Source organism: Castor canadensis, chromosome 1, assembly GCF_047511655.1.
Source record: "Castor canadensis chromosome 1, mCasCan1.hap1v2, whole genome shotgun sequence".
NCBI lineage: Eukaryota > Metazoa > Chordata > Mammalia > Rodentia > Castoridae > Castor > Castor canadensis.
The window spans coordinates 196,477,897-196,504,490 of NC_133386.1; the positions used below are offsets into that span (position 1 = coordinate 196,477,897).

Genomic DNA, 26,594 nt, shown 5'->3' on the forward strand with positions numbered 1-26,594 from the left:
GTGTTCTTCACCTGTTAAGGCGCAGAGTTCAGAGGTGAGCGCGGGGAACCAGGAGGGCTGGCCCGCAGTCGGCGGCGCGCATGCTCAGTGGCTCCCTGAGACTCCAGTTGGCTGCATCATCCCGAAGCCGCCACGCGGGGGCAGCGTCGCCAATCCAATCTGCAACATGAGCTCAAGGAAACCGAGCCGGAGCCGGGACTGGACGCGCCACAGAGACGTCGGCACAACCGCTCTTTCGCAATTTCCAGTAGCAAAATCTGAATTTGCAAAACATGACATGAACCCTGAAAAGATAAGCCACGACGTGGTTCCACTGGGGCTCGAACCCAGGACCTTCTGCGTGTAAAGCAGACGTGATAACCGCTACACTATGGAACCACACATAGGAGAAATGCTCGAGGATCCGGTAATTAAAGACAATAACATTTGAAGAGAACTAGATCAAAACAAAAAGTTCTCCGGTTGCTGGTGGAGAAAAATCTTCATGAGTTTTTCAGCCTTTCCAGCGCTCGCAAGACAAAAGGTGTCCCGCCCTGAAACTGTTAGCAGTTTGACACAGAAACTGGTGAAACTGCTAACAATATTACAAAAAACGAACAACCACCTTAGTGCCTCGCTGGTTCCACTGGGGCTCGAACCCAGGACCTTCTGCGTGTAAAGCAGACGTGATAACCGCTACACTATGGAACCCTGCGCGCGGCTTTTTTCCGGGACTTTTTAGCTACACAGAAAGACATTGTGACGACGTGAAGTGAGATCGGGATGTCGTGTTTGGTGATTGTGCACGGGGATAAAAAAATGTTTCGGATTTTTTAATGCGGTTTTCTTGCGCGCTTCTCCTCGGCCTCCTGCGGCTTCTTGATTACGAAAGGAAGAAAGCTGTCGGCGCTAGCGCGCCGCTCCTGCCCTGATGTAGGCAGCACGCAGGAAGCAAAATACCTGGCTCTGTGGCGCAATGGATAGCGCATTGGACTTCTAGACAGATGGAGGCATTCAAAGGTTGTGGGTTCGAGTCCCACCAGAGTCGCTTTTGTTTTATAATAATAGGACAGAAGGTACAGAAAGTGAAAGTCAAAAATACAACCAAAAAAATTAGCCTTTAAAAAAATATCCAGTGTGTTGACCCCATTTTAAGAAATAAAAGAAATGATTCCAGTTCCTTAATGCATCCATTTACTTGGAGGTATTATGGATCCTTTTACTCCTGTGTTTCTGGTGACAAGATGAAAACAATTAGGAAAATATTATCAAAGTTAATAAAAGCGTTTCCTCTCCTTCCCCAGTGTTTTTCTTTTACATGAAGAAAAACTATTTTAAATTGTTCAGAAACTTCAGTCGCTCAGAATTGCCCCGGTTGCCTGAAAATAAAACTCCCCCTTACCAGGTACCAGAATGGCCGAGTGGTTAAGGCGTTGGACTTAAGATCCAATGGATTAACATCCGCGTGGGTTCGAACCCCACTTCTGGTACAAGTGAGTTAATTTTCCAGATTTGCCTTCGGTAGCCAACTCAGCCTGAATGATGAAATGACAATATTTTAACCAGAAGGTTAATGTGTTTTCCCCAGATATAAAAAACACAGGACAACTTCAGAATTAATGGCTTGGAAAACGGGAAAAGAACTCTTGTGTGAAACTCTTCTACCTTGGGGGGTACTCCGTGGGCAGGATGTAGAAAGCAGATGGCAATGGGCTACAAAAACATTCACTCTTAGCTAACAGCTATCTCTTGAGATCCCACTGTGTGCCAGTATTGTTCTAAACTCTGGGGATGTAGGGATGCAGAAGTGTTTTTATTTTAAGCACATAAAATAACAAAAAAGATAAGGTCCTTACCAATAAAGTTACTGCCCAGTAGACCTTACAGGACAGAGTGACAGGAGGAAGAGATAAATAAGCAAACAGGATAATTTCAGATGGTGATTCGTATCTGAAATAAAGAAAATAAAACAAAGTGACACGAGAATTTTTTGTCATTCACCTTAGTATTAATGTTCTCCCTCTCTCTCTCAACCAAATAAAAACTTCCAAGGAGCAACTCTGTCCCTTCTCCTCTATGAAAAACCTTCCCAGACCAATGGCCCTCATTCAATTACCCATTCATTCAAGAACAGCTTTGGAGAATTTGCTTTGCAGTCAGGCACTAGGCCAGCTTCTTGGAGACATAATGACAGTTCTGTTCCCAAAGCAGAAATATTGCAGGAAGAAAGACCCCTTAAGCAGGGTGCTAAGGTTGTCTGTGGTCAGGTCCTGAGCTCACAGTTCCTAACCCTTCTGGAGAGGATCAAGCAGGGGTCTCTGCACAATTCCTGAGCCCTGTCTCTAAGGATCAACTAGGATTTCCCAAACCAAAACGTTAGAAAGTGGGATGCTGATGGCATTTCAAGATGGTCAGGGAAAACAAGTGCTAGGAGGAGCTGAATGAAATGCACACACAGCTGCTGTTACCTCTCTATGTTAAGCAAGCCTGTGCCACACTATCAATCTTGATTGACAGTCTAAGACCTGCGGCCTCAGTGTTTGAGGTCTGTTGACCTGGTGTGTCCTGGGGAATCAGGGAGCAGATCTCCAAGCTCTTAATTATGAAAAGATCTTCATGCAACTAGGGGCTGGGAGCCTGGCTCAAGTAGTAGAGTATCTGCCTAGCAAGGGCCAAATCCTGAGTTCAAACTTTAGTACCTCCTCTCCTCTCCCCCTTTGCCCTCCACCCACCCCACCTAACCCCCCCCAAAAAAATCTGCAGCCATTGTGAATCTTGAAAAACATGGAAGCTAAGTGCAGGTTCTGAAGTTCAGGGAGGAACAGGCTGAAGGCTCATAACTCCCTTGGGGGTGACCTCAAAACATATGCAGCCCCTTTTCTAGGGAGTGTCTCACAGTTGGGGTTCTTGGTTGAACCTAGACTTGCCATCAAATGCTTAGGGTGACTTTCCAATGCCACAGCTCTCCTTCAAAACGAGGTGGTGAGAAGTCTGTGCTTCTAGCCTTTCTCTGCTGAATCCTTAGAAAACACAACCCAAAAGCATGGAGTGATTTAACAGATCACATTTTTTTTTCATGTGCTATTACAAAAGCAACACGTGCTTGTCTTTTAAATTCCAATAATACATGTGCATAAAAGAAACAATGAGAGCTTCCTCTCACACACTTCATTGTCATTCCCCCAAAAGACAGCCATTCTTATCAGATTGTTTCCCATCTTTATAGAGCTCCTATAGAGCAAAACACTATAACTTCATATGCAATTAATATGTTCATATCTATACATATCCTTTAATTTTTTCACAAGTATTATTCTATATATACTGTTTGGCATATTGTATTCTCTTTACTTAACATAACCTGAGTATCTTTCCATAACTGGTTATTTTTTAATCTTTGCCCACTATTCTAATACATTTTTCCATAAAGGAACGCAAACCTCACTGTTCTCCCACATAGTGGACAGTTCAGAACATGCATCTGAACTCTGATGCATGTGAGCCTCCACCTCCCAGGGTTTCAAACCCTCCCTTCAAGAGAACTTATCCAAAGACTTAAGGAATGCTAAGGCAAAGAAATTATGAAAAAGCAGGAAAAATTGTAAAACTGCTGCCTTGGGTACACCTGGGAAACAGTTGCCAAGATAATAGGACTCCTTAAAAATAATAATAAAATCCAGCCTGTAGCTTAGCTTGCATGATCAAAGTCTTTCAATAGAAACTTCAGAAAAATGATCAGTTATATACCGTCATCTTCTACTTGCTGCTCCCAGGACCAAGACCAGGGTTTTCAACCCACGAGTTTGCTGGGTTCCTGGAGCTCAGAACGCTTTTGGAAACCTAATTATTCATGATTGCCCCGCCCACAAGGCTCCTTAAAAACTAGGGCTGGAATTAGAAATCCCGCTATCCACCCACAGGCCGCCCCAGAGGTCTTAAATCTGGGGGGATTCCTCCGGGCAGTTTCCTTTTAGGATCTCACAGGTTAGGGGCTTGGGCGAGGCTGGTCAAGCAAGGCTAGGCAGTTATTATTATTATTTTTTAATCTTTGTGCACACAGACACAAGATCAGAGAAAAGGAAAAATGCTCAATTTCGCCAGACGCCTACTCATCTCAATTTTGCAAGTTCACCTCTCAGGAAATTAGTAAAAAGATTCAGAATTTTAACCAATAAAGAATGTGGCCACTTGGTCTGTTTCACTGCAGATAGGCTAAGGGAAGGGATAACTTTAAGGGAAGGGATACCTTTAAGGATCTGGACAGCTCAGTCGGTAGAGCAATCAGACCTTTAATCTGAGGATCCAGGGTTCCCGCAGTAGTTATTTTAAGCATGAAAATGAATTTGATTGAATTCAGGCACCCTGAGCTCCCTGTTAGGGACTTTACAATCCAGAAAGCAGGCAAGAGAAGACCTTGCCTAGCTTTTGCTGAAAAATGAAAAAGTCCCAGGTAACTTTCTCTTCCAACTTGTGTATGTAGTTTTGTCTTCAGATATTTTTCTTAAAACTGACATGTATTATTTTATATCCAAAACATCAATAAACACATAATCAAGGAACTCACACATCTGTCGTCAGAATCACAATAACAGCATTTTGGGCAAAAAATGAGCAGATTTTGGCACTGAAAAAAATGTGTTCCAGTAAGGAAAGTGAGATTCCAAGAAATATTTGAGATGAAGACACGTGGAGACACATAATCTCTGGCTAGGGACCATCATTCACCAGATTCCTAGCCTTCTGGTGAGCCCCTGACTTGTGAGTGGTTTTGTAGACTGTCTTTTGTGTCCATCATTAATGAGAAAATCTGAACCCTAGCGGGGTGATTACACTGAGGGGTCAAACCCAAACCTCCAGTTCTATAGCAGGAATGTCAACCTCTACAGTTAGAAACTTTGAGCCACAAGATACAAAGTGTGATTACAGGACTCGCTTAATAGGCTTAAACCCCAGATCCTTATAGTGTCATACTAAAGCAACAGTCTCGTTATTGTTACTACATATCATTTAAAGAGATAAAGCCATCTGCTCTGTGCTTGGTGTGTGTATGTCCTGGATACAAGTATCCAATGGAATTGGGGAGGAACACCTCCACTGCAAATAGAAGTTTACTCCAGCACCAACCAAAACCCTGCCGAAACCCGGGATCGAACCAGGGACCTTTAAATCTTCAGTCTAACGCTCTCCCAACTGAGCTATTTCGGCAAAGCCAAGCAACTCTTCTACCCTGCTAAAGGGAAACTTAAAAATGAAAGCAATTTTGGGTTTTTTAACTTCCAGTTTCACCTTCTGAAGCATATTACTTTTAGTTCTGTGTTTTTTAGAACTGTCATGTGGGAACACTTTCACATTCTGCCTTATGCCAGGTCTCCTTTTATTGTCTTCCTAATGCTTTTCTACCTCTCCCCACCCATGACCCCAAAAAGAATAAAAACAGCCATTACGCAGCCAGGCTGTGCTCAGCACTTGATCTACAGTTCCCACTACCTCGAGTGCCATATGGTTGATGCAACAATGTAAGAATTCTTAAATGAAATAACTGATTTTCCATCAATTGTCCAGAACTGGATCAGATCTGTTTGGCAGCTCCAACATCTGAAAGGTTGTGATTGTGACAGACTTTGGTTTTTAGCCTGTGACCTTTCACTTAGGGGTGCAAACAGTGACAGAAAAGATGATATGGAGGAGAAGAAAGTAGGAAAGACTAGAAGGATTTTGTGATCTCCATTCGTCCTGTCTTGACCAGTTTGGACTGTGCTTGTTCACCAGGGGAAAAAAATGGTGGGAGCAAAGAGATTCCACCTTTCAGAGTTGCCAAAAATGGACATAACTGACAACTTTCTAAGTTCTCATTACTGTTATTTCCAAGGGACTCCTGAGAAAGGAGAAAAATGTGTGCATTTGCCACAGCTCTTTAGCTGTTTCTTTCTGTTCTAATCCCCATGATTCACTTTCCTTAAAAAAGAAAAAAAAAAAAAAAAAGAGGCCCATCACTCCTCTCTTCCTTAGATCAGAGACCAGTGCTGTTCTTTCAGCACATACCAGCCAAGTCACATGACTACAGGCTCTTGGATATGTACTTCTCTGGAATGGCTACTTGCCAGTTTCAGTAAGTATTGTTTTATCACTATATTGAAAGCTCAATAATAATAAAATAATAATAATAATTACAGCAACTACCATGAATTGACTACTTGCTTTTACACAGACTCTAAGCACTGGGCATGCATTGCTATCTCATTTAATTATCACAAGTTTATGAGGTGGAAGCTGTCATTACTACTCCCTGTCTCCTGGGAATGCTGAGCTTTAGTGGGGGAGGAGAAGGAAGAAATTGTGGGGTCTTTTGGAACCTAGATAAGCATTCTTGTGTGGAGAGCAAAGACCCTGCCACTCACCTGAGCTCCACCCGCCTCTTGGCCCTTCCTCATTTATCAGTACTGGCTGGGTACCAAAGCCCTGGGCTGCAGTTGGCTTTTTCTGCCCACATCCCATCCTGTCAATGAGGAGATGGAGATTGGCTTCACTCTGTGACCTGGCTGAAGCAAAGAACGCTCAGGCTCTACAAAGCAAGAGATGCACCTAGTCCTTTCACCTCACAGGGAAAGCTAGCTCACCTTGGTGACACTGCACCTGAGCTTTTCATGTTTACAACCCACCCTCCTAAAAACTGCAAGAGCTGGAGTTTCCCCTTATTAATTTGGATTGGTTGGTACTGACTTTTTACGATTTGTCCCAGGCCCTTGAATGCAACATGTACTCTCCAGTATGTACCTTTTTCCTCCCAGTAACAGAAGCTGCTACCTCAGCCTCAATGTCCCCCAGTTCTCAAAGTCACACCTCAGTCATAACGGGGGAGCTTTGATCTCCTGTGAAGACAGAAGCTGCTTTGCTTGGGGTGTCAGTTCCCAGAAGATCATCTTTTCCTGAGAGCAGACACTCTTTTCAAGGGTGGGTTGGGGAGGTGCAGGACCCGTACCATATCTGCAGGCACCTAGCAGGAGGAAACCCTGGAGAAGCAGGGGCGCAGCAGGGGGGGTGAGCGGGAGGCAACTGCCGGGGACTTCCCGAAGCCTGTGTCTCTCATGATGTAGTTGGGATCCAGCAATCGGGCAGATGGCGGCAGAATTTATCCGTCTATATTGGCCCCCAGAAGAAAGGACAGTAAGTGTCTGGGTGTGACAGCAGTATGCCTTTCTTTAGTACGCTTTTCTCTAAATGTGACGGGGAACCTAACACACGTAGCACCCTAAAACCTACTTATTTTGAAAAAAAAAAAAAAAAAAGACGCGCCCGAACAGGGACTTGAACCCTGGACCCTCAGATTAAAAGTCTGATGCTCTACCGACTGAGCTATCCGGGCTCACAAAAGACGGCTTCACTTCAGTGAATGAAGGCTGCCATCGTTCTCACTGCAACTCCATAACCATAACACTAATTCCTTTTTTATATATAATTCAATCCAGTTCCAAGGCACCGATCCCGCGAGAGCGGGAAGAAGGCGAAGTGGGAAATATGAAGAAAGAGTGATTAGGTTGTGCGTCGGCAGCTAGATACAGATTTCTTAAATAATACATGTTCCTCTTTCATTTAGAGCCCGGCCCCCTGCAAACGTGAACTCAGAGTCCTACAAAACTGTGGAGGAAAGAGAAGCCACCCACTGTTCCCAGCCCCCATGCGCGTCTTCGCCCTAAATCCAAAGCGCACAGGTTCAGTGGTGAAAAGCATCATACTGCTGTAACTTCCAAGACACCGCTTCCAATTCCTTGTCCTCATCCCAGGTGCCCACCTCAAAAAATAAGCGCGAAGCAGGTGAGCTGAAAAGAGATGATCTGGGCTCGAGTCAGAAGCGGTGGCAGCTACTGCACCCGGCCACCCGCCCCGCGGAGCGCGCCCTAGCGCCATCCGCGCCCTGCGCAAGCGCAGCCCGGGCCGCCATCCGCCACCCCAACCCCCAGCCTCCCTGCTGCTCCTGGTTAGGCGGCCCTGTTTTCGTATTGCAGACCACGCCACGTACTTGCAGACCTTTCTGCCTTTGCTAATTAGAGTGTTACCTCCTTTTCAGTTCCTGCTCCCAAACACCTGTAAAAGAGGAAGGATTCCCTTTCTCTACCTTTCTGCGTTCGCAGATAAGACTCTTGTAACAAAATAAAAACACACAGAAGTGTATTAACACATATATTTCATTTGCACATGGGAGAGACCAGGGATTGAGTAATTCTTTTTTTTTTTTTTTTTTTGCATACACCTACTTTTTATTGAATTTTACTTCTTTGACAAACCACGCCTGAGAATCCAAAGAAAGAAATGGTACATACAATATATTAAAACTTGATTTATGTGCATCTTCCTACTTTTACAATTTTACTTATCTTCGGTGGGACTGAGGTTTGAACTCATAGTTTTGCACTTGCAAAGCAGGCACTCTACCGCTAAGCCACAGCACTTTCACATCAGTTTTTGGGAAGTATAACAAGGGTTGGAATTTAAATCTGCTGCAAGTCTTTAGATTTCCTGTACAGTATGCCATTTAATAAATCTCTTCCTATTTGTAAGAATCAGTAATTCTTAAAGGGTGGCTTAGAGCTCCAGTTTATATAGCATCTTCAGACAAGGAAAATTTTTTGGAAAAGTGACAGGACAAAGGAAAAGGACCTTGCATCTCCAGGGGCAACACACGATGGGAAAGTAAATATATGGAAATTAATGATAGATAAAAGTAGTTAGGAAAGTTAGTCATATAGATTAGTCCTCTGGTGCCATTTCCAAGCTGATAAGGGTCTAAAATTGTCTTCAGTGATCAACCTTTGTCCTTCCTGGTAGAGGAGGGAGAAGGAACACCTCTGAAAATTCTTGCTTTTAGGTAATGAGGGTGAAGGTAGTGTTTATTGAGGGGGTGGTTTGTCTTTGTTTTGTTTTGTTTGTATCTGCTTCTTAATTGCTTCAGCTCAAAATAATCCTTATGCCAAAGAGGTATATTTGAGGGTGCCATATTCAGCTGCCCTTCATACAATGGAGGACAAAGCTTACCTGCCATCCTCTCTGGCGAGCTTCCTGTGGCCAGCTGGCAAAGTACATTTTCGGGAAGGAGGGGCATTAGAACTATGTCTTGAAAGATAAGTAGGATCATGCATGTATGCTGGAAGGTGATTCAGTCAGAGATATGCCATCTTCTCTTGCTTTTCACTGACTTCCCCCTTTCCTTTTCAGGCTGAATAGTGGATAGAGTTTGCTTTGTCAGGGTCAGGTCCAGCATTCCTAGAGGTACCATTCCACCTTTATTAACAGTATGTCTTCCACCTTACCTATGTGTAAAGTAACAGTTTAAAGCATGCTGTCAAGTTTCCCCAGAGAGACAGAACCAACAGGATACAGCTATATATAGAAATAGAGGTAGAGATGAAAATAGAAGTAGAGTTATTTAAGAACTCAGTTCAAACAATAGTGGAGATTGGCAAGTTCAAAACCTGTAGTGCAGGCTGACAGTCTGAAAATTCAAGTAAGAGTTGGTGGTGCAGTCTTAATTCCAAACTCAGCAGGGCAGTAAACTGGAGAGTCAGGCAGGTTTTCTATGTCAAAGTCTTGAGAAATCCTTCCTCAGCAGAAACCCATCTTTGCTTTTCAGAGCTTCAGATGATTGCATAAGGCACAGCGACCTTATGGGATTCTTGGCTTTACATCAAGTCTACTGACTTAAATGTTAATTCTATCTTTTTTTTTTTAAATACCTTTACAATGACATCTAGAAACCAAGTAGACACATAAAATTATCCATCACACATGGTGATATACCTCAGGCGATGTTGAAACTGTGAGACCATCGTTTTGATTTCCTTCCTTTTGATCCCATTAGATTTTAAAGACTCCCTTATCAAAAACAGATCTTTTTTTTTTCATTTTTCTTTTATTATTCATATGTGCATACAAGGCTTGGTTCATTACTCCCCCCTGCCCCCACCACCTCCCTTACCACCCACTCCGCCCCCTCCCTCTGCCCCCCCTCTCAATACCCAGCAGAAACTATTTTGCCCTTATTTCTAATTTTGTTGTAGAGAGAGTATAAGCAATAATAGAAAGGAACAAGGGTTTTTGCTGGTTGAGATAAGGATAGCTATACAGGGCATTGACTCACATTGATTTCCTGTGCGTGGGTGTTACCTTCTAGGTTAATTCTTTTTGATCTAACCTTTTCTCTAGTACCTGTTCCCCTTTTCCTATTGGCCTCAGTTGCTTTAAGGTATCTGCTTTAGTTTCTCTGCGTTAAGGGCAACAAATGCTAGCTAGTTTTTTAGGTGTCTTACCTATCCTCACCCCTTCCTTGTGTGCTCTCGCTTTTATCTTGTGATCAAAGTCCAATTCCCTTGTTGTGTTTGCCCTTGATCTAATGTCCACATATGAGGGAGAACATACGATTTTTGGTCTTTTGGGCCAGGCTAACCTCACTCAGAATGATGTTCTCCAATTCCATCCATTTACCAGCGAATGATAACATTTCGTTCTTCTTCATGGCTGCATAAAATTCCACTGTGTATAGATACCACATTTTCTTAATCCATTCGTCAGTGGTGGGACATCTTGGCTATTTCCATAACTTGGCTATTGTGAATAGTGCCGCAATAAACATGGATGTGCAGGTGCCTCTGGAGTAACAGTCTTTTGGGTATATCCCCAAGAGTGGTATTGCGGGATCAAATGGTAGATCGATGTCTAGGTTTTTAAGTAGCCTCCAAATTTTTTTCCAGAGTGGTTGTACTAGTCTACATTCCCACCAACAGTGTAAGAGGGTTCCTTTTTCCCCCACATCCTCGCCAACACCTGTTGTTGGTGGTGTTGCTGATGATGGCTATTCTAACATGGGTGAGGTGGAATCTTAGCGTGGTTTTAATTTGCACTTCCTTTATTGTTAGAGATGGTGAGCATTTTTTCATGTGTTTTCTGGCCATTTGAATTTCTTCTTTTGAGAAAGTTCTGTTTAGTTCACTTACCCATTTCTTTATTGGTTCATTAGTTTTGGGAGAATTTAGTTTTTAAGTTCCCTGTATATTCTGGTTATCAGTCCTTTGTCTGATGTATAGTTGGTAAATATTTTCTCCCACTCTGGGTGTTCTCTTCAGTTTAGAGACCATTTCTTTTGATGAACAGAAGCTTTTTAGTTTTATGAGGTCCCATTTATCTATGCTATCTCTTAGTTGCTGTGCTGCTGGGGTTTCATTGAGAAAGTTCTTACCTATACCTACTAACTCCAGAGTATTTCCTACTCTTTCTTGTATCAACTTAAGAGTTTGGGGTCTGATATTAAGATCCTTGATCCATTTTGAGTTAATCTTGGTATAGGGTGATATACATGGATCTAGTTTCAGTTTTTTGCAGACTGCTAACCAGTTTTCCCAGCAGTTTTTGTTGAAGAGGCTGCTATTTCTCCATCGTATATTCAAAAACAGATCTTGAGTGGAACACTCAAGAACCCAATGACTTGGTGGATGAAGCCCCTTATCAGTTAGCATCTTGGAAGATTAAGAAAGGGGAGAATTTATATCTCTTCATTTTACCTTTTACCGCAATGTGAGTTCTTAAGAAGTGAGAATCAAACATCATTCCTGTCTCCACTGTCCAGCCTGATGCCTGTCTTTAAAAAGATGATACCTAAACGTGTTATATTTTCATCTTAAGTTTTCGCTTCTCCCCCCACCTTCCATATTAGGATCCACTCAGAAGCCTCCAGATCCTCTGTTCTCTACCCAAAACGAGAGGAGTGGGGACAACTCTGGAGACTTGGGGACAGGTGGCTGATCCCTTGGTGTTTCCTGGTAATCTCTGCTCTTGAAAGGAGGTCACAGCTGATGGATGCAAATTCATCTGTAAACTTAGAGGTACTGAGGATAGGAAATAGCACTTTGTCCCCTGAAATTCAGTTCGTCCTGAGTAGCGACTGAGAATCTGTATTGGGGCGGAAGATGGGTTGCGCTTGGACCTCAGAGGTGCACCAAGATACAATACACAGTGGTTTTCGATTTAGTAAGTAAAAATATAGGGCGCCCAGTTAAATCTGAATTTTATAGAAACAACGAATATGTACTTTATATATTCCATTCAATTATTTGGGACAACGCTTATACTAAAAAGCATTACTTATCTGAAATTCACATTTAATTGGGAGTCCTGTGTTTGATCTGGAAGCCCTAGTGTACACTTAACCAGATGGGCTTCTGATCCCACTCCCCAACCCACTCCATCCAAGAGCTGGTTTAGGGTCCTTGCTATTGTTAGGCCAGCTGGACAAAGCCCGTGCACCTGGCCCTTTCGAAGATTTCTTTGGCTAAGACGGATCGGGGCTGCGGCCATTTCTGGAGAGCCCCGCACGCCTGAGACCCCGCCGCTGGCCGGCCTCGCGGCTCCTCTCCCCGCAAGTGGCGGTGGCTCCAGGTCAGACACACCCCAAGCCCAGAGGGATTCGCCACCCTACTGATCCCAAGAAAAAGGAAAGAAGGGCGGGATAATCAAGAAAAAAGTGAGCTGCGCGTAGTGGGTCGGAAGAGCACAGTTTTAGGAGCACCCCGACCCAAAATAAGAGGACAGTGTGCTACGCAGTCTAAAAGAAATGATACAACCCGCTTTCAGGACGAACAGGCAGGTGGTTTTTATTTAACACACGTCTCTTTCCTTTGATGACGTTCAGAGTGAGTGATTACTGGGAAATTCCAAGTTGTAATGCCGCGCAAAACTACTGCCGAAACCCGGGATCGAACCAGGGACCTTTAGATCTTCAGTCTAACGCTCTCCCAACTGAGCTATTTCGGCTACTTCTAGTAAGCCTTTTTTATTTTTTCTACCATGTGTAAATTATAATGAAGTACTACTATTGCTTTATGATAACAAAGTAGGTCATTACGCAAGCTTAGCCGGAAGTAGGCATTTCACAACTGTTACAGAGGTGATAAGACCAGGAGGACCTCGTGTACAGAGCAGAACTGATAATTCCTTTTTTTGTTGTTGTTCCTTTAATTATCCTGCAATTTACTTCTCTCATTTAAAAATAATTCATGGGTTTTTTTCCGTGATAGTAATATTGACCTATTTCCTGCTTTATTAATTCATGCAAAACACTGAATTATATGGATATAATGCAATCTAGTTAAAAGTTACTCCTTAGATTTCCTTATTTAAACAACTCTGCAGGGGATAGGAAAGCGTAAGAGAAGAGGCGAATATGTTCAAAGCGCGTCATAGTCGGGAATGAAAAGATCACAATGAAAACCCTTTGTACAATTAATATACGCTAATAAAATCTTAAAGAAGAAAAATATTTAAAGCTTAAAAAACTAATGCAGCAATGATTTTTTTTTGCTGTATACTTGTGAGGAAAGCAGATTTTTCAAAACATGAATTTTTTTTTTTCTTGGTTTTTGTTTTTTTACAGGTGTCATCAATTTGGATGCCAGAAATGTTTAGAAAATGTTTGGAAGAGTACTGGAAAGTTTAGCATATCCAAGGCCCTGAGTTTGATCCCAAGCACAGTAAAAGAAAAACAAACAACAACAAAAACACATACACAGGGGGGCCATTTGTAAAGTCTTCCTCTGTAGACTTTCAATGTTATCTCCACATGAGGTATACCATACTCATTATATTTATGAAAAACATTGATCTGCTAAACTGAGCATTACAAACATACTTTAATTTCTCCTTTACTTTTTTATTCACTTATTTACTGGCAACATGGAGTTTGAACTCAGGACTTCATGCTTACTAGGCTGGCACTCTGCCACTTGAGCCACCCCACTAGCCCTCCATACTTTACTTTTATAATCCCATCTTGGCTCTTTTTAATTTGGCTAAGGCCTCTTTCAAGCTCTAAGAAGCAAGCTCCGGTTTTAAAATATCTTTAATATGCTGATTCTATTCCACCTCTGCCTCCATTGCATAATTGTGCATCCCGTGCATTCACTCAATTAAAAAGTATCTTAAATAAATTCCACAAGGCTGTTAGTTAGAATAAACCAATGCCTCATATTCACTCATTTCATGAACAGAGAGAGAACATAGGCTAATTTTAACTTGAAGTGAAAATATGACCTTGATTTAGAATTTATAAACAATAGACTTAAAGTGGGAGAAAATTCCAGATTACTCTTCTTCATAGAATACAGAGCATCTGAAGTGAGAAGTAAGGAGCTGTCATGCCTAAGCTAGATGCCATAAGGTTGGTTTGTTTGTTAGATTCAAGAGCCTATTATTATTTGTTTAGCTTAAACTTCACCTTTTTGTTTTCCCTGGGTAATTTTAGTAGAAAAAATCCTAAAAGGGCTCCCCAAGGCACCCTTCCAGTTGGCCAAGTGCCCCCTGCATGATCTCTGGGACTGTCATATGACAGATTTCACTTTGTGATTAGGTCAAATTAGGTATTACAGGTGATCTAAAATATGTGATTATCTAAGTGGGCCTGAACTAATTACAGGACCCTTTAAAGGCAGGGGTTTGTGATGGTTAATCTTGATTGTTGACTTTGATTGGATTGAGAGAAAGACTACTAGGAAATAAGTACACTTGTGGGTGTGTCTTTGAGGACATTTTCAGAGAAGTTTAAACGACTAGACCACAAAGGTTCTGACTTAATCAATGGCTTAATCCATTTGTGGATTCAAAATTTGAAGAGGTGGAGGTGGTAGAACTGTGGAAGGTGGAGCCTAGTTGAGGTGGGTCACTGGAGGTGTGCCTTTGAAGGGTGTATCTTGGTCCTGGCTCCTTCCTGCTACTCCTCTCTGGTTTCTGACTGCCAAAGATAAACAGCCCTGCTTCTTCACTCCCTTTTCTCCACTGTGTTCTGCCTCACCTCAGGCCCAAAGTAATGGAGCCAGTCAACCATAAACTGAAAGAGTGAACCAAAATAAATCCTCCTCCGTTAAAAAATTTCAGGTATTTATCACATTGATGAAAAATCTGACTAACACAGAGTTTTCTCCAGTTGGTTGCATATAGATTCAAAGATTCAAAATACAAGAAGGATGTAATGCTGACTTTCTGGCTTGAAGATGGAGACCACCTTGCAAAGTATATGACAGCTTCTAGGACTTGAGAGTGGCTTCTAGCTGACAACCAGCAAGAAATTGGCCCTCAGTTCAACAGCAACCAAAACAACTGAAGGATGTCAGTGCCTCACCCAGTGCCTTCTGTTGAGAAATCAACTTGGCTGACACTTTGATTTCTGCCTTATGATACCCTGAGCAAAGAACCTAGTCATGTCACGTGGGACTTCTCACTTCAGGACTGTGAACTAATAAACAGGTATTTTAAGCCACTAAGTTTATGGTAATTAAATATGCAGCAATAGAAAACTAATATATAGCAATATAGGCCTGTCATAGGCTTGGTATGTGGATGACAAAAAGTAGATTTTGATCCTGGCCTGGTCACTTACTTTCCTATGATTTTGGGCAAGTCAGTTCCTTCATATTCATAGTTTACATATAATTGTACTAATAACTATGTAGCCCAATTAATTAATTAGGGTTAGCCCTAACCCTAATTAAATCAGAATCTCTACTTATGAGGTCCAGATATTAGATTTTTTTAATTCACCAAGTGATTTTAATCTGCAGTTTTTCCAGTCTCTCATTCTTGGTTCTCATACAAATGTAACGACCACATGTAGGACCCATTTTTAAAATTGTTTATTTGACATCTCTAGAGGCATCTCCAACAAAGCATGTCCAAATAATAAACTTATTTTTCCCTCTAACCTTGCTTATCTTACCACCACCTTCCATCTGTTTTCCAAGCTAGAAAATTACAAATCCCTTCCTTCCTCCCTCTGCTCTCCATTCATAATCAGGCCAAGTGCTGTTTATTACACTCCAGTATTCTGGAATACTGAAAACATCTTCATGTCCTCTCTAATCCCTTACTTGGTCCTTTCCTTTCCCAACTGGAACCTACTTTCCTTGTTAAACATTCTCCATTGGAAACCAGGCATAATGGTTCAAATGGTAAAGTACCTACCTACCAAGTGTGAGACCTGGAGTTCAAACCCCAGTACAGAAACAACAAAAAACAAGGCTTCTTTACGGGGTGCTTAACACCTTCAATAGCTAGGGTCTTACCTTTCTTGAGCACTGTATCTCATTCTTCTTTCCTTGACCCTACTAGCATTTCATGCAGCATCCAAATTCAGCATTTTTTTTTTACCTTGCTCTTCATCCTTGTCCATTGCAGTTTTTCCACATCACCCTTGCCCTCTCATTTCACTCTCCTAGCTCTAGAAGGCTTCTCCAACATAGTTATATCCCCTCTTTCCCAACACAGGTTAGTTGCCCCTCTACAGTACTTTTACACCATTTATCCAACTAGATAGCAATTACCTGTTTACCTGAACCCTTTCTTGCCATTTTATCCCCAATCTTATGTCAGATAACAGGCTGGAATATATGTGGAATGAATGAATAATGAGTGAAAACATTCCTAGTCATATCCCAGTACCAAATGGTTCTTTTTAGTAACCCTTAAAACCACCTGGTCAAGGACAGAGGGTATGACCTGTGAAAGGCAATTTATAGTTTTTGAGCCCCTCACCCCCAGCAGATCAAACTCATGGCCCTGTCGACACTCAGCACTCTACCACTGAGCTATTCACCACCAGCCTTTGAACTGTTTAGTTTCTTGCCTTTACAGGCATCTTATCTGGGCTGGTGGAGTGGACAAGTAGAGAGCCTGCATAACAAGTGTGAGGCCCTGAGTTCAAACCCAGTGCCACCAAAAATAAAATAGAATACCTCATCTGGCCACTGTCTTCGTTCCCTAACATCAGCCTGAACCAAAAAGGGCTACTAAAAGATACTAGGGAAGAAAGCCTGAGGAGAGTTTAACTGTAGCTTACTTAATGAACTTCGGGAGAGCAAGAGTTGGAAGGAGAGTTTAACTGTAGCTTACTTTATGAACTTCGGGAGAGCAAGAGTTGGAATGCTTCCCACTAGGCAAGGCAGAGTGCTGGACAAAAGCTTTACAACCCTTCAGAAGCAAGTTCTAAATTTTTATAACAATCTTAGAGTTCCACAAGGTATACATCTACCGCGAATACAGTGTAAAGATTTTCCTACACCTCCTTTTGGGATCATATTGTAGGTTAGTTCTCAGTTATTCTAGATCCAATTTGAATGTAAAGCAGACCCTTCAATTGTAGCCTTAACATTTTTTGTGGGACTCTAAAGGTCCCTGAGGAATGTAATGATTTAGTTTTGTTGAGTCATAATTTTTGAATCATGATGGAGCATGGTACATCCCTCACAATCCACATCTCAACCCATCATGTCACACTGGAGAACTCAATGAGCGATCATGAAATGTTCTGGTGCCATTTAATTGCCCCTAATGCAGAAAATTACATGCTGTGATATTCAAGATTGCAGGATATAGCTCTTACAGATGTTGTGTGTACTACAGTGGTTTTTACCTTACCAGAAAAAATTTTCACAAAAAAAACCCGTCAGGCTGGTGGAGTGGCTCAAGTGGTAGAGTGCCTGTCTAAGCAAGTGTGAGGCCTTGAGTTCAAATCCCAGTACCACCAAATAAAAAAACAACTCACATGATTAAAAACCCGTCACATCCCACAATGAGAACCAAGCATATTTAGGTAAGTGACCTTCCCAAGAACCAGGCTAGAAAAATAATACCTGACAACACAGCTAATTTTGTGGACATGAGAACCTTGAGAAATCCACATCCTGGAGGCTGAATTTCAGGATGTTCCTTTCTTTAGGTAGAGTCTCAAAAAAAAAAAAAATGTATTATCCACACCAATAAGCTTCTGGAAATGGACATGTGTTATTTCAGCATGAGGTGATATAATCCAGAGGAAAGTCCTCAAATATCAGGTGCTGCCTAATCCAGTTTCTCCCAGAGCACAGTTATAGAGGTCAAAAACTCAGGCTAAACTCACCCACTTTGAATTCCAACATTATGATTAATCAATCAGCTATGTTACCTTGAGCTAATTTAGTTCTTTTGTGTGCCTTTCTTATCTTCAAAATGATGATTGTAACATTTTCCTCTTAAAATCATCTATGTAATCCAGAGAATGCTGGGAGCTCTAGTCACAGCTCTCTGTACACAGAAGCAGATACACATTTAATGTGAGGCCCCACTTGTCTCTAATGGGCAGAAATTGTGCTTGTTCTGATTTGAGCAGTTTCTAGGTGACCATCTACTTCCTGAACCTGAACTATACAGACAAAATGTAAACAAATATATTCACTGTCATTACTTTTGCCAAAAGTCTGGGTTTTTGTTGTTTTTAGGACAAGATCTCTCTATGAAGTGAAGGCTGGCCTTGAACCTTGAACTCTCCTGCCTCAGTCCCTTCTGAGTGCTGGGATCACACCCAGCTTTTGTTAAGATGGTGTCTGTTACTTGGGTTCAAGCTATCCTTTTGCCCTAGTCTCCTAAGTTCTAAGATTACAGGCACACACCACTGTGCCTGGTTTTCAAAGGTCTTCAAATCGAAATTCAATTGTTTATGCTTCAAACAGCAGAATTTGAATCCTTATAAGAAATGGCCGAAAATTTGAGAATTTTACATCTATTGTTATTTTTGCGGTGCTGGGGATTGAACCCAGGGCCTAGTGCATGCTACCTCTAAGCTATACCCCCGGCTCCTGATTTTTATTTTTTGAGGTGAAACAGGCCCAGAATAAAACACTAGCAGTTATCCCCCTATGCCAAGATGGGATATATTGACCAATATGTCACACTGAAATGGTAGGGGCTGTTAAAACTACTTATCTGTTCATGGGCCCTCCAGAGTGGTACTGAAATATCAGGGGTTTTTGGATGTTTGTTTTTTTTTTTCTTCCTTTCAACTTCTCAAAAAGACCAGGATTCCAGGACTCCCACACTCCCAAAGAGAACAAATTACCAATGGACCAGTTCCTCCCCCTGCCAACCACTGCTTCCTGCCTAGCAGGAATAGAAGCAAATCAGACAAACAATATAACTTTTTAAAAATTATTTAATTTAGTAGGTTTTTTTGGAAAAAAAGCAATAAGGCAAAAAAACTGAAAATATATATAGTTTTGTTTTGTTTTGAAGTGACTTTATTCCACCTTCAGGACTTTGTAAGCTTCTTCCATTAGCAGGAATCTGGAGATCAAGCCAGAAATGTAGTGCAGAGGGTAGAGGAAGAAAAGGGAGATAAAATGGGGAAGTTCAATTTAGTGGGGGAATTCCTAACTCTACCCAATGGCCCCGGAGGAGGTCCTTGCTTTTATGGACCTCCAGGAAAGAAGCCCTGGCACAACCCCTTGCTTATTTATGTTAGAAAAAGGATTCTTAGAAGGAAATTCCCTAGCAGCTGCTCCTCTCCCATGTTTATCACAAATAGGGAAAGGGAATGAAAGTACTAATTTACCCAGTAAAATCCAATTTCCCTAGAGGGATGGCTTCCTCTGGAATGATATTTTCCCCCAAGACCTACACTGGCTGAGGCTCAGCAGTTAAGGAACAAAACAAAAAACACTTAACAAAAAGCATACAAGGAAGGCACCTCGATTTGTGATCCTCAACCAAGGGCAGGTTGCACAGGGGTTAGATTTCTGAACAAGACAACTAAAACAAATACAGAACAAACAAAGAAGGAAGCCAGGCCCAACAGGAGGGGTTCTCTTATCCACTCCATGTGATGGTGCTTTCAACACCACATCCTAGGAAAATTCTTTTGGGACTTAGCCTCTGTGCTGGACAGAGGCAGAAGTAAACTAGAAATTATCCTCTTGTCTTTCTACCCACTCTTCCTAACAAAGTAAGAAAAGAGGCAGGAAAGAGATTAGAATTTCATTTTCAAGAGTCAGGTAATTAGGACAGCAGAGCTTAGATATCATTGGGTCCCCACAATACAAGCCCTAGACAAAGTTCCTGTTCAGTAACTGCCAGACATGATGCTGCCTGGGTTCCAAATCTTCCTCTAAAAGATGGAAAGCAGAGAAGCGCCAATGCTTATCAACATGTGTCCAAGACAGTCCCAGGGAGACAAGTGATATCAGAAACCAAGATTCTTAATGGGAAGGAGGAAAATCAAACAAAAAAAATTAGATTTTTCTCTACATATATATAATATACAGATATTTAACACATTATTCCAGAGGTGGCTCCAGTCCATGGGGCTTGAGGGATGGTGAAAACTTTTGCTCCAGATTAACTTCTCTCAAATTCTGAAGTGTATCAGAATGGGACAGTCAATGCTTTGCTCCAGACTGGGGCACAAACCCAAATTGGTATTGTGCCAGGAGGAAGAAACTAGAAAGGCAATGAAGGACGGGGTGAGAAGAAACTGGGACGGTAAAAGTGGCCAGAAGTCTCTGTATTCTCCGAAGTTCTCTACCCAAATCCACAAAACCTCTTTATGAGGTTAATGTTACCCTCTTGCCAACCACCAAATTGGCCTCCACTTGCTGTCAAAGACACGGAACAACAGATGGGTGCTTTATGCAAGTGAAGATAGAAATTTTCCAAGAACATAACTGAATATTCCAGGCCAATAGAATGATTTCTCTTGTAGATGTTCCAATACCTTAGATATTTAACCATGAACTCCCCACTAAATTGACGCCACATGTGAACACATTTCATGTTAGATCCAAGCTCCACTGTAACCACGCATGACGCCTCTGCTGGTTAAGTCTTATGTGTTTCTTTTTAAAGGAACTTTAAAATCAGTTCTTGCTCTGAACAGCACCAAAATGCTTGTGAATCACAATCTTACGCAGATCTTGGCTGAGCAGGATACCACGGGGAGGGCAAACATCATCTTAAATGGGGACACAGGGAGAAAGAAGAGCCAAGAATACTTGACTTTGCAGATGTAGAGTAACACTAACTTTCAGCCACTAAACCTCTCCCTTACAAACACAGGTATCTAGTACGGCAATTTCAATGTCAATCAGCTAAGGCAACCAGCCAATCACCACCAATGGTGTCTGCTTCTGGTGATTGATTTGGAAAAAAGTGATTGGTTAAGACAGACAAACTTGAGGAAAGCACTTGGTAAGAGTCACAACTCCCTGCTTTCCTGCACATCCTCTGTCCTCTTCTCTGATCGGTCGATCCTCTTCCTTTGTTACTGCCACTTCAGAAAATGTCTGGACATGAGTCCCAGTCCTGCTTTTCTTTACACTCCCAGTATTCACCCCTATAAATATGGGTTAACTCCTTAGTAACAGGGTCCTTCTTCCGCTCAAACCACAGTGCTTTATAGGGATCATATGGTGTGCCTAAAAGGCAAAGAGGGGAAAGAAAAGCAAAATTAGAGCTGGCACTCTCCACATATCAAGAAGTAAGAGTAGAGGGCAAGTTCATTACCATCTTCTGTGGCTTTCATAGCTTCTGCTTCTCTCTTCTTCCTGGAAAGTCTTTGTTTTTCCTCTAGGCGCTGTTTCTCAGCATTTGCTTCATCCCAGCGTCCATTTTCCATCAGTCTCTGGTCAGGTCGTAACCGGCTGTCTGTGGGTGCAGTGCCACCTTCCCAAGCATTGAGAGTTAGAGCAAGCTCTGAGAAGTAATACATGTTCTCTGCATTCTTCCTAAAAGTAAAGAAAAAAAAAAAAAAAAAAAAGGATATACCAAAGCTCAGACCTTTGTTAAGTAGTAACAACCCAAGTACACTGCCAAGACTATACTACCAAGGTTGTTCAACAAGTGGAAAAAAATCTAGGCATCAGTTAAGAGAGCCAAACTGGATCACTCCCATATCTCCCTAGAATCACTCCAATGGTCATCTGGAGTTGTACTGTACTCCGCTGAAATGATCTGTATTTATTAGGAAGAATGAAGCATTCTACTTAATAAAAATTCCTTGTTTCTATTTCCTTTGCTTCCTTTCAAACTTCCTTTTGGCATAATCTTGGCTACTATTACTGACTGAATATATCAGATGATGCAGAAGATAAATGGTCTCCATCTTGTTTCCAAAGTCCTGTATTGTCTTAGGAACTTTCACGCTGCTCCTGGGCCTTTAGGTTAAATTGATAATAGGTGGTAGGCACCTTTCTCCTCTGACTGCTTTTGAATGGTTCTGCTCTAAGTGAGATATCCTTAGGAAAAAGAAATATTTGGGGGCAGATATTAGTTAGCACTTCCTTGGGACAATGCATGCTACAACTCAACTCATGTACTGAGAACCTCTGGTAACCTGTCCAATGATCTGATTTCCCTAGTTTGGTCCCTCACATAAATAAGAAGGAAGGCAGGCAGGAATACCTTTACACTGCTCCACAGTTAAGACCTAAGTGGCCTCCAGGCAGCTTGCATACTGATACTCACGGTAAAGGATTCCTTTTCCACAGCATGACCCTGCTTTCCTCTGCTTCATGGCCTCTCTGTCGAGCATCACCTCCATTTTCTCCAGTGGCTGACTGTACTTTGAAGCAATCCATTTTTTCATCCCATGTCCCCAGAAGGGCAAAGTGAACTTTTCCTGATGGATCTGTCACTTCGCCTGTCACCTGCAAGGATAGAGAACATTTTTGGAGAACTTTCACTATGGGGTGGCTTACAAGGCTAATTCAGAAATCAAAGTCCATGGTTAAATACTGCTTAAATCCTGTTACAACAAACATTATGGAGTTACACAAATTATTTTGTTGTATTGTTTTTGAAACACTACTTTGAAGTAACTGACCCATGACTTGGAGGCTTCATAATCACTTTTGTTGCATAGGGGTTTGTTATTGTTTTTACCTTTCTTTTTTTTTTTGGCAGTACTGGGGTTTGAACTCGGGGCCTCAAGCACTCTACTACTTGAGCCACATCCTAGGCCCTTCTTGAATAGTGATTTTTGATTTAATGACATATGTAGGAAAAGCATCTACTTGGTATTTGGAATTGTATTTTTCCCTCTAGAAATCATGGAGACCTATAAATATTCAAATCTCTAGCTATTTTAACTCTTCCACAGAAACTTGTGGCACAATTCCACTGTGGTGGTAGCACACAACTCTACCTTGAGTCTCCTTTCCTGCTGACTTTCTTCTTCCTCTTTACTTGTTCTGAATCACCATATTTAGGATATCCATCTTTCTACCTATCTGTTTATATGCATGTGTGTATTCACACACATACACTTATATACATATAAGGCTATTTCCAAAGGACAGGCTTTCTAAGAGATGCACACTAAGTGAAAAAAAATTCAATTTTCCTTACCTTTCTTGCTACATCTCGAGAGAAGTAGCTATAAGGAACAAATTTAAGATTACACTTGTCTCCTGTCTTGTGATTTACAATATCAATTTCACCAGACTGAAAAATGAAAAGAGTAATGGATTAGTTTTATAGAGATTGGATGACTTGAATATCTGCCAAACCCTGTACCTAATAATTCTTTATTCTTCAGTCTTACATTCTAGTACTCTGCTGCTTAAGTCTCAGGTCTTAACCTGAGATGCTGTGGAATCTCTTTGTAACTTTGGTATTCCAGGTTGGGATTAAGACCAAAGAACCATTTGCTTTGTCTGTCACATGTTAGGTGATATGATTTGACCTTTGGCACATATAATGAAATTTACATTATAATTTACTTTCTCAAACCAAACCCTCACTAGTATCCTTCTCTCTTGTCCCTTTCTCCCTCTCTATTTCTCCCTGCTTTGCCCTGCTTTACTAAATAAACCTTTGTTAATCTTCGAAAAAATTAAATAAACTCCTCTGCTAAGATCAAAGTACTCACAGTTTCAAGGTTATATATGGCAGGCCTTTCTAGACTTTCTTCATTTCATTTTTCCCTCTTTTCTATCTTCTGAATTCCAAACCACTCTCTAAGATTCAGCTTCATTCCACATCTATTGTGAAGCACTGGTTGACCATTCAGAAAATATTCCTTTTTTTTTTTTTTCAATTTACTGCAACCATTGTTTTAAAAGCAAACTAACAGTTAGCTATTAGTACATCTCTTATATTATTGTATTTTATTGCATACTTTTCAGTCTTCCCCTCTTTGCCATATATCTTCAACGGTATAGTAACTCCTGGAGTAATTTCTCATCTGGCTTTGCAACCCCAATACCTAGTGTATTGCTTGACAATAAATGTACCATGAATAATGAAAGAATTAAGAGTGGGGGCCATGTTTACTATTGTCTTGTATTCTTAACATGGTCCTAGTTGTCACTGATGAATGTTACAGTTTGGTCATTCATAAATAATAATTTGTGGTACAGAAATTTGGGGAGGTGGAGGTAGGACTACTGCCTGAGAGAAATTCTTTAGAATAAACTGATAAACAGTAACACCATTCTGGGGCTAGTTCCCTTATCTTAAATACTGCAAAGATTACCTGAGGTGGTGTTCTGAATTTCAGAAGCACTTTTGGATACTTTTGCTCACCTGATCTATCCACAACTTGCCCACGATAATATTGTGTACTGTTGTGGTAACTTTTTTCCAAGTGTAATGGTGCCCAGTTGCATGGAAAATACAGTGGATGGTACCTAGAAGCAGAGTGGTTACAAATTAAGCTGAATACCAGAAAAATAGTGCTATCCAGACTAAAACAATAACAGGTTGATTTTGTTCTGATACTTCATACTTTAAAAAGAAAACAAATATTTTAAATAAGGGACTTCTAAAATGTTAAAGCATTGATTGAATTTTTCTTCATTTGATCTTTTAAATATATGAATAATATATAACTAAATTAATGACAAACACTGACAACTGATCCATCTTAGCTAGGGAGCTACATTTCACAATACCAATAGCAAAATTTACAGGAACAAGTCAAATATGACCCAACGTGAAAAAATAGAATTGCATTGTGAAAGGAGCACACATTGGTAGTCAGTACTGGGGATTGGGCCCACTGTGTGGCCTTACACACACCACCCATCCATGGCCCTTAATAATAAAAGTGAAGGAGTGGATACAGGAGAGCTTTGGAATTAGAACTGGATTCAGTCCAGCTCTGCCACTTGTTAGATATGATTCTGTGTTGTATAATAAAGGACCTTTGCTGGAGAAGAACCTTTAAACCCCAGTCATCTCCCAAGGGATAGAGGTGTCACTGTTATTCATAGTGGGCCTGACACTGTATGATGGTGAGGTAATTTATGGTGGGCCTCTGACAGCTACAGTAATGAGATAATTAATTCAGGATGAGGACAAGCCAGACCAGAAAAATTAATCATATGATTAGAGAGTTAGGGCTTTGAGTCATCTGTTATCAGTCCAACCTCCTGACCTCCAGGAAGGGAAGCAAACTGTATATTGAATTCAGTTCTTATGGAAAATAATTTGATCTTAATGAAACCCCTAATAAAATCTCTGATCACCAAAACAAAGTGGTTTTCTGGTTGGTGAACATGTCAGTGTGAAAAGATGCTGATATGCTCCAATTCTTTGGGGAGAAGGAATGGAAGTTCTGTGTTTAGGATCCTTCCAGACTTCACCCTATAGAGCTCTTCATTTGATTGACTCCAATTTGCACACTTAATAAAACTGTAACAGTAAACACAGCACTCTCCTGAGTTCTATGAGTCATTATAGTGAATTGTCAAATCTAAGAGTTGTGGGAACTCCTGAATTTACAGCTAGTTGGTCCAAAGTATGGTGTCCTGGGTACATCTAAACTTGTGGCTTGCATCTGAGCAACAGCATCTTGTTGGGGACTATGCCCTCAACTTACAGAGTCTGCAGAAACTCTAGGTGGTTAGCAGGACAGTCACATTACACTATTGTACCCTGATTGCTTTTAACTTCCCTTGGCCCTGTTTCATCACCTGTAGACCTGGGATATCTATATCCTGGTATACAGTAAACATCTTGTGTTTGACCAATAAATGCTTGAAATATAATAGGCACTCTGTAGATACAGTTTTCTATTTCTATGAGGTGATCTCAAATGAATACTAAACCCATTAGTGGTGTGAGCAAAGGTAACTGAGGATTCATATATATATATATATATATATATATATATATATATATATATATATATACACACACACACATATAGTGAATAATATGATCAACTCCAACAACTCTGTTACCTTTGTAACCATTATGAAAACAGACTCTGTGGTTTAGACAAGTCTTTCCTATACAGAAGATTCAAGTAGCCCTGGTAGTTGGTTGATGAGGATAACAACAACAATGGCAAAAACATTAATAGGTACTAACTGCAACACTGCTGGGAGCACTTGCCATGTACTAGACTCTGCTATATTCTCCTCATACATTACCTCATTTAATCTTCACAAACATCTTCAAAATACTTGGTCCACCTAAATATGTCTTTAATTTTTTGATCAATACCTCCTCCCTCTACCACCTCCTCAATTCTATGAGCTCAGTATTATCCTGATACCAAAACCAGTCAAAGGTACTACAAGAAAAAGAAAACTACTATGAAACACTATATACAAATCCTCAATAAAATACCAGGAAACCAACTTCAGAGGTATACTGAAAGAACTGTATAGCAGAACAAAGTGGGATTTATTCCTAGAATGCAAAGATGGTTTAACATATGAAAATCAGTGTAATAACACATTAACAGAATGAAATCAACAAATGGTCCTGGGAAAACTAGATATCGACATACAAAAGAATGAAGCTGGATTTTTTTCCTACTAGCACAT

General features: G+C 41.1%; 1 protein-coding gene and 7 non-coding genes across 8 annotated transcripts in view; 2 read left to right on the plus strand and 6 right to left on the minus strand.

Annotated features, from left to right (window-relative positions):
* Nucleotides 1-305: 305 nt before the first annotated feature.
* On the minus strand, nt 306-378 carry Trnav-uac (transfer RNA valine (anticodon UAC)). Its single transcript has one exon. It is a non-coding gene; the product is annotated as a tRNA-Val (tRNA).
* A 239-nt stretch (nt 379-617) lies between these two features.
* Trnav-uac (transfer RNA valine (anticodon UAC)) lies at nt 618-690 on the minus strand. The gene has a single exon. It is a non-coding gene; the product is annotated as a tRNA-Val (tRNA).
* Nucleotides 691-941: 251 nt separating this feature from the next.
* On the plus strand, nt 942-1,027 carry Trnar-ucu (transfer RNA arginine (anticodon UCU)). The gene is given in 2 exon segments: nt 942-978; nt 992-1,027. It is a non-coding gene; the product is annotated as a tRNA-Arg (tRNA).
* Nucleotides 1,028-1,386: 359 nt separating this feature from the next.
* On the plus strand, nt 1,387-1,469 carry Trnal-uaa (transfer RNA leucine (anticodon UAA)). The gene has a single exon. It is a non-coding gene; the product is annotated as a tRNA-Leu (tRNA).
* A 3,642-nt stretch (nt 1,470-5,111) lies between these two features.
* Nucleotides 5,112-5,184, minus strand: Trnaf-gaa (transfer RNA phenylalanine (anticodon GAA)). The gene has a single exon. It is a non-coding gene; the product is annotated as a tRNA-Phe (tRNA).
* Nucleotides 5,185-7,269: 2,085 nt separating this feature from the next.
* Nucleotides 7,270-7,342, minus strand: Trnak-uuu (transfer RNA lysine (anticodon UUU)). Its single transcript has one exon. It is a non-coding gene; the product is annotated as a tRNA-Lys (tRNA).
* A 5,362-nt stretch (nt 7,343-12,704) lies between these two features.
* Nucleotides 12,705-12,777, minus strand: Trnaf-gaa (transfer RNA phenylalanine (anticodon GAA)). Its single transcript has one exon. It is a non-coding gene; the product is annotated as a tRNA-Phe (tRNA).
* A 6,181-nt stretch (nt 12,778-18,958) lies between these two features.
* The window catches only part of Osbp (oxysterol binding protein), a 30,409-nt gene continuing 22,773 nt past the window's right edge, over nt 18,959-26,594 (minus strand). Inside the window, exons 10-14 of the mRNA XM_020180569.2 lie at nt 24,343-24,446; nt 23,164-23,259; nt 22,282-22,463; nt 21,322-21,542; nt 18,959-21,233 (exon numbers count right to left, since the gene is read on the minus strand). Coding sequence (XP_020036158.1) covers nt 21,091-21,233; nt 21,322-21,542; nt 22,282-22,463; nt 23,164-23,259; nt 24,343-24,446 — 746 coding nt within the window. The 3' untranslated portion in view covers nt 18,959-21,090. The remainder of the gene's footprint in view (nt 21,234-21,321; nt 21,543-22,281; nt 22,464-23,163; nt 23,260-24,342; nt 24,447-26,594) is intronic.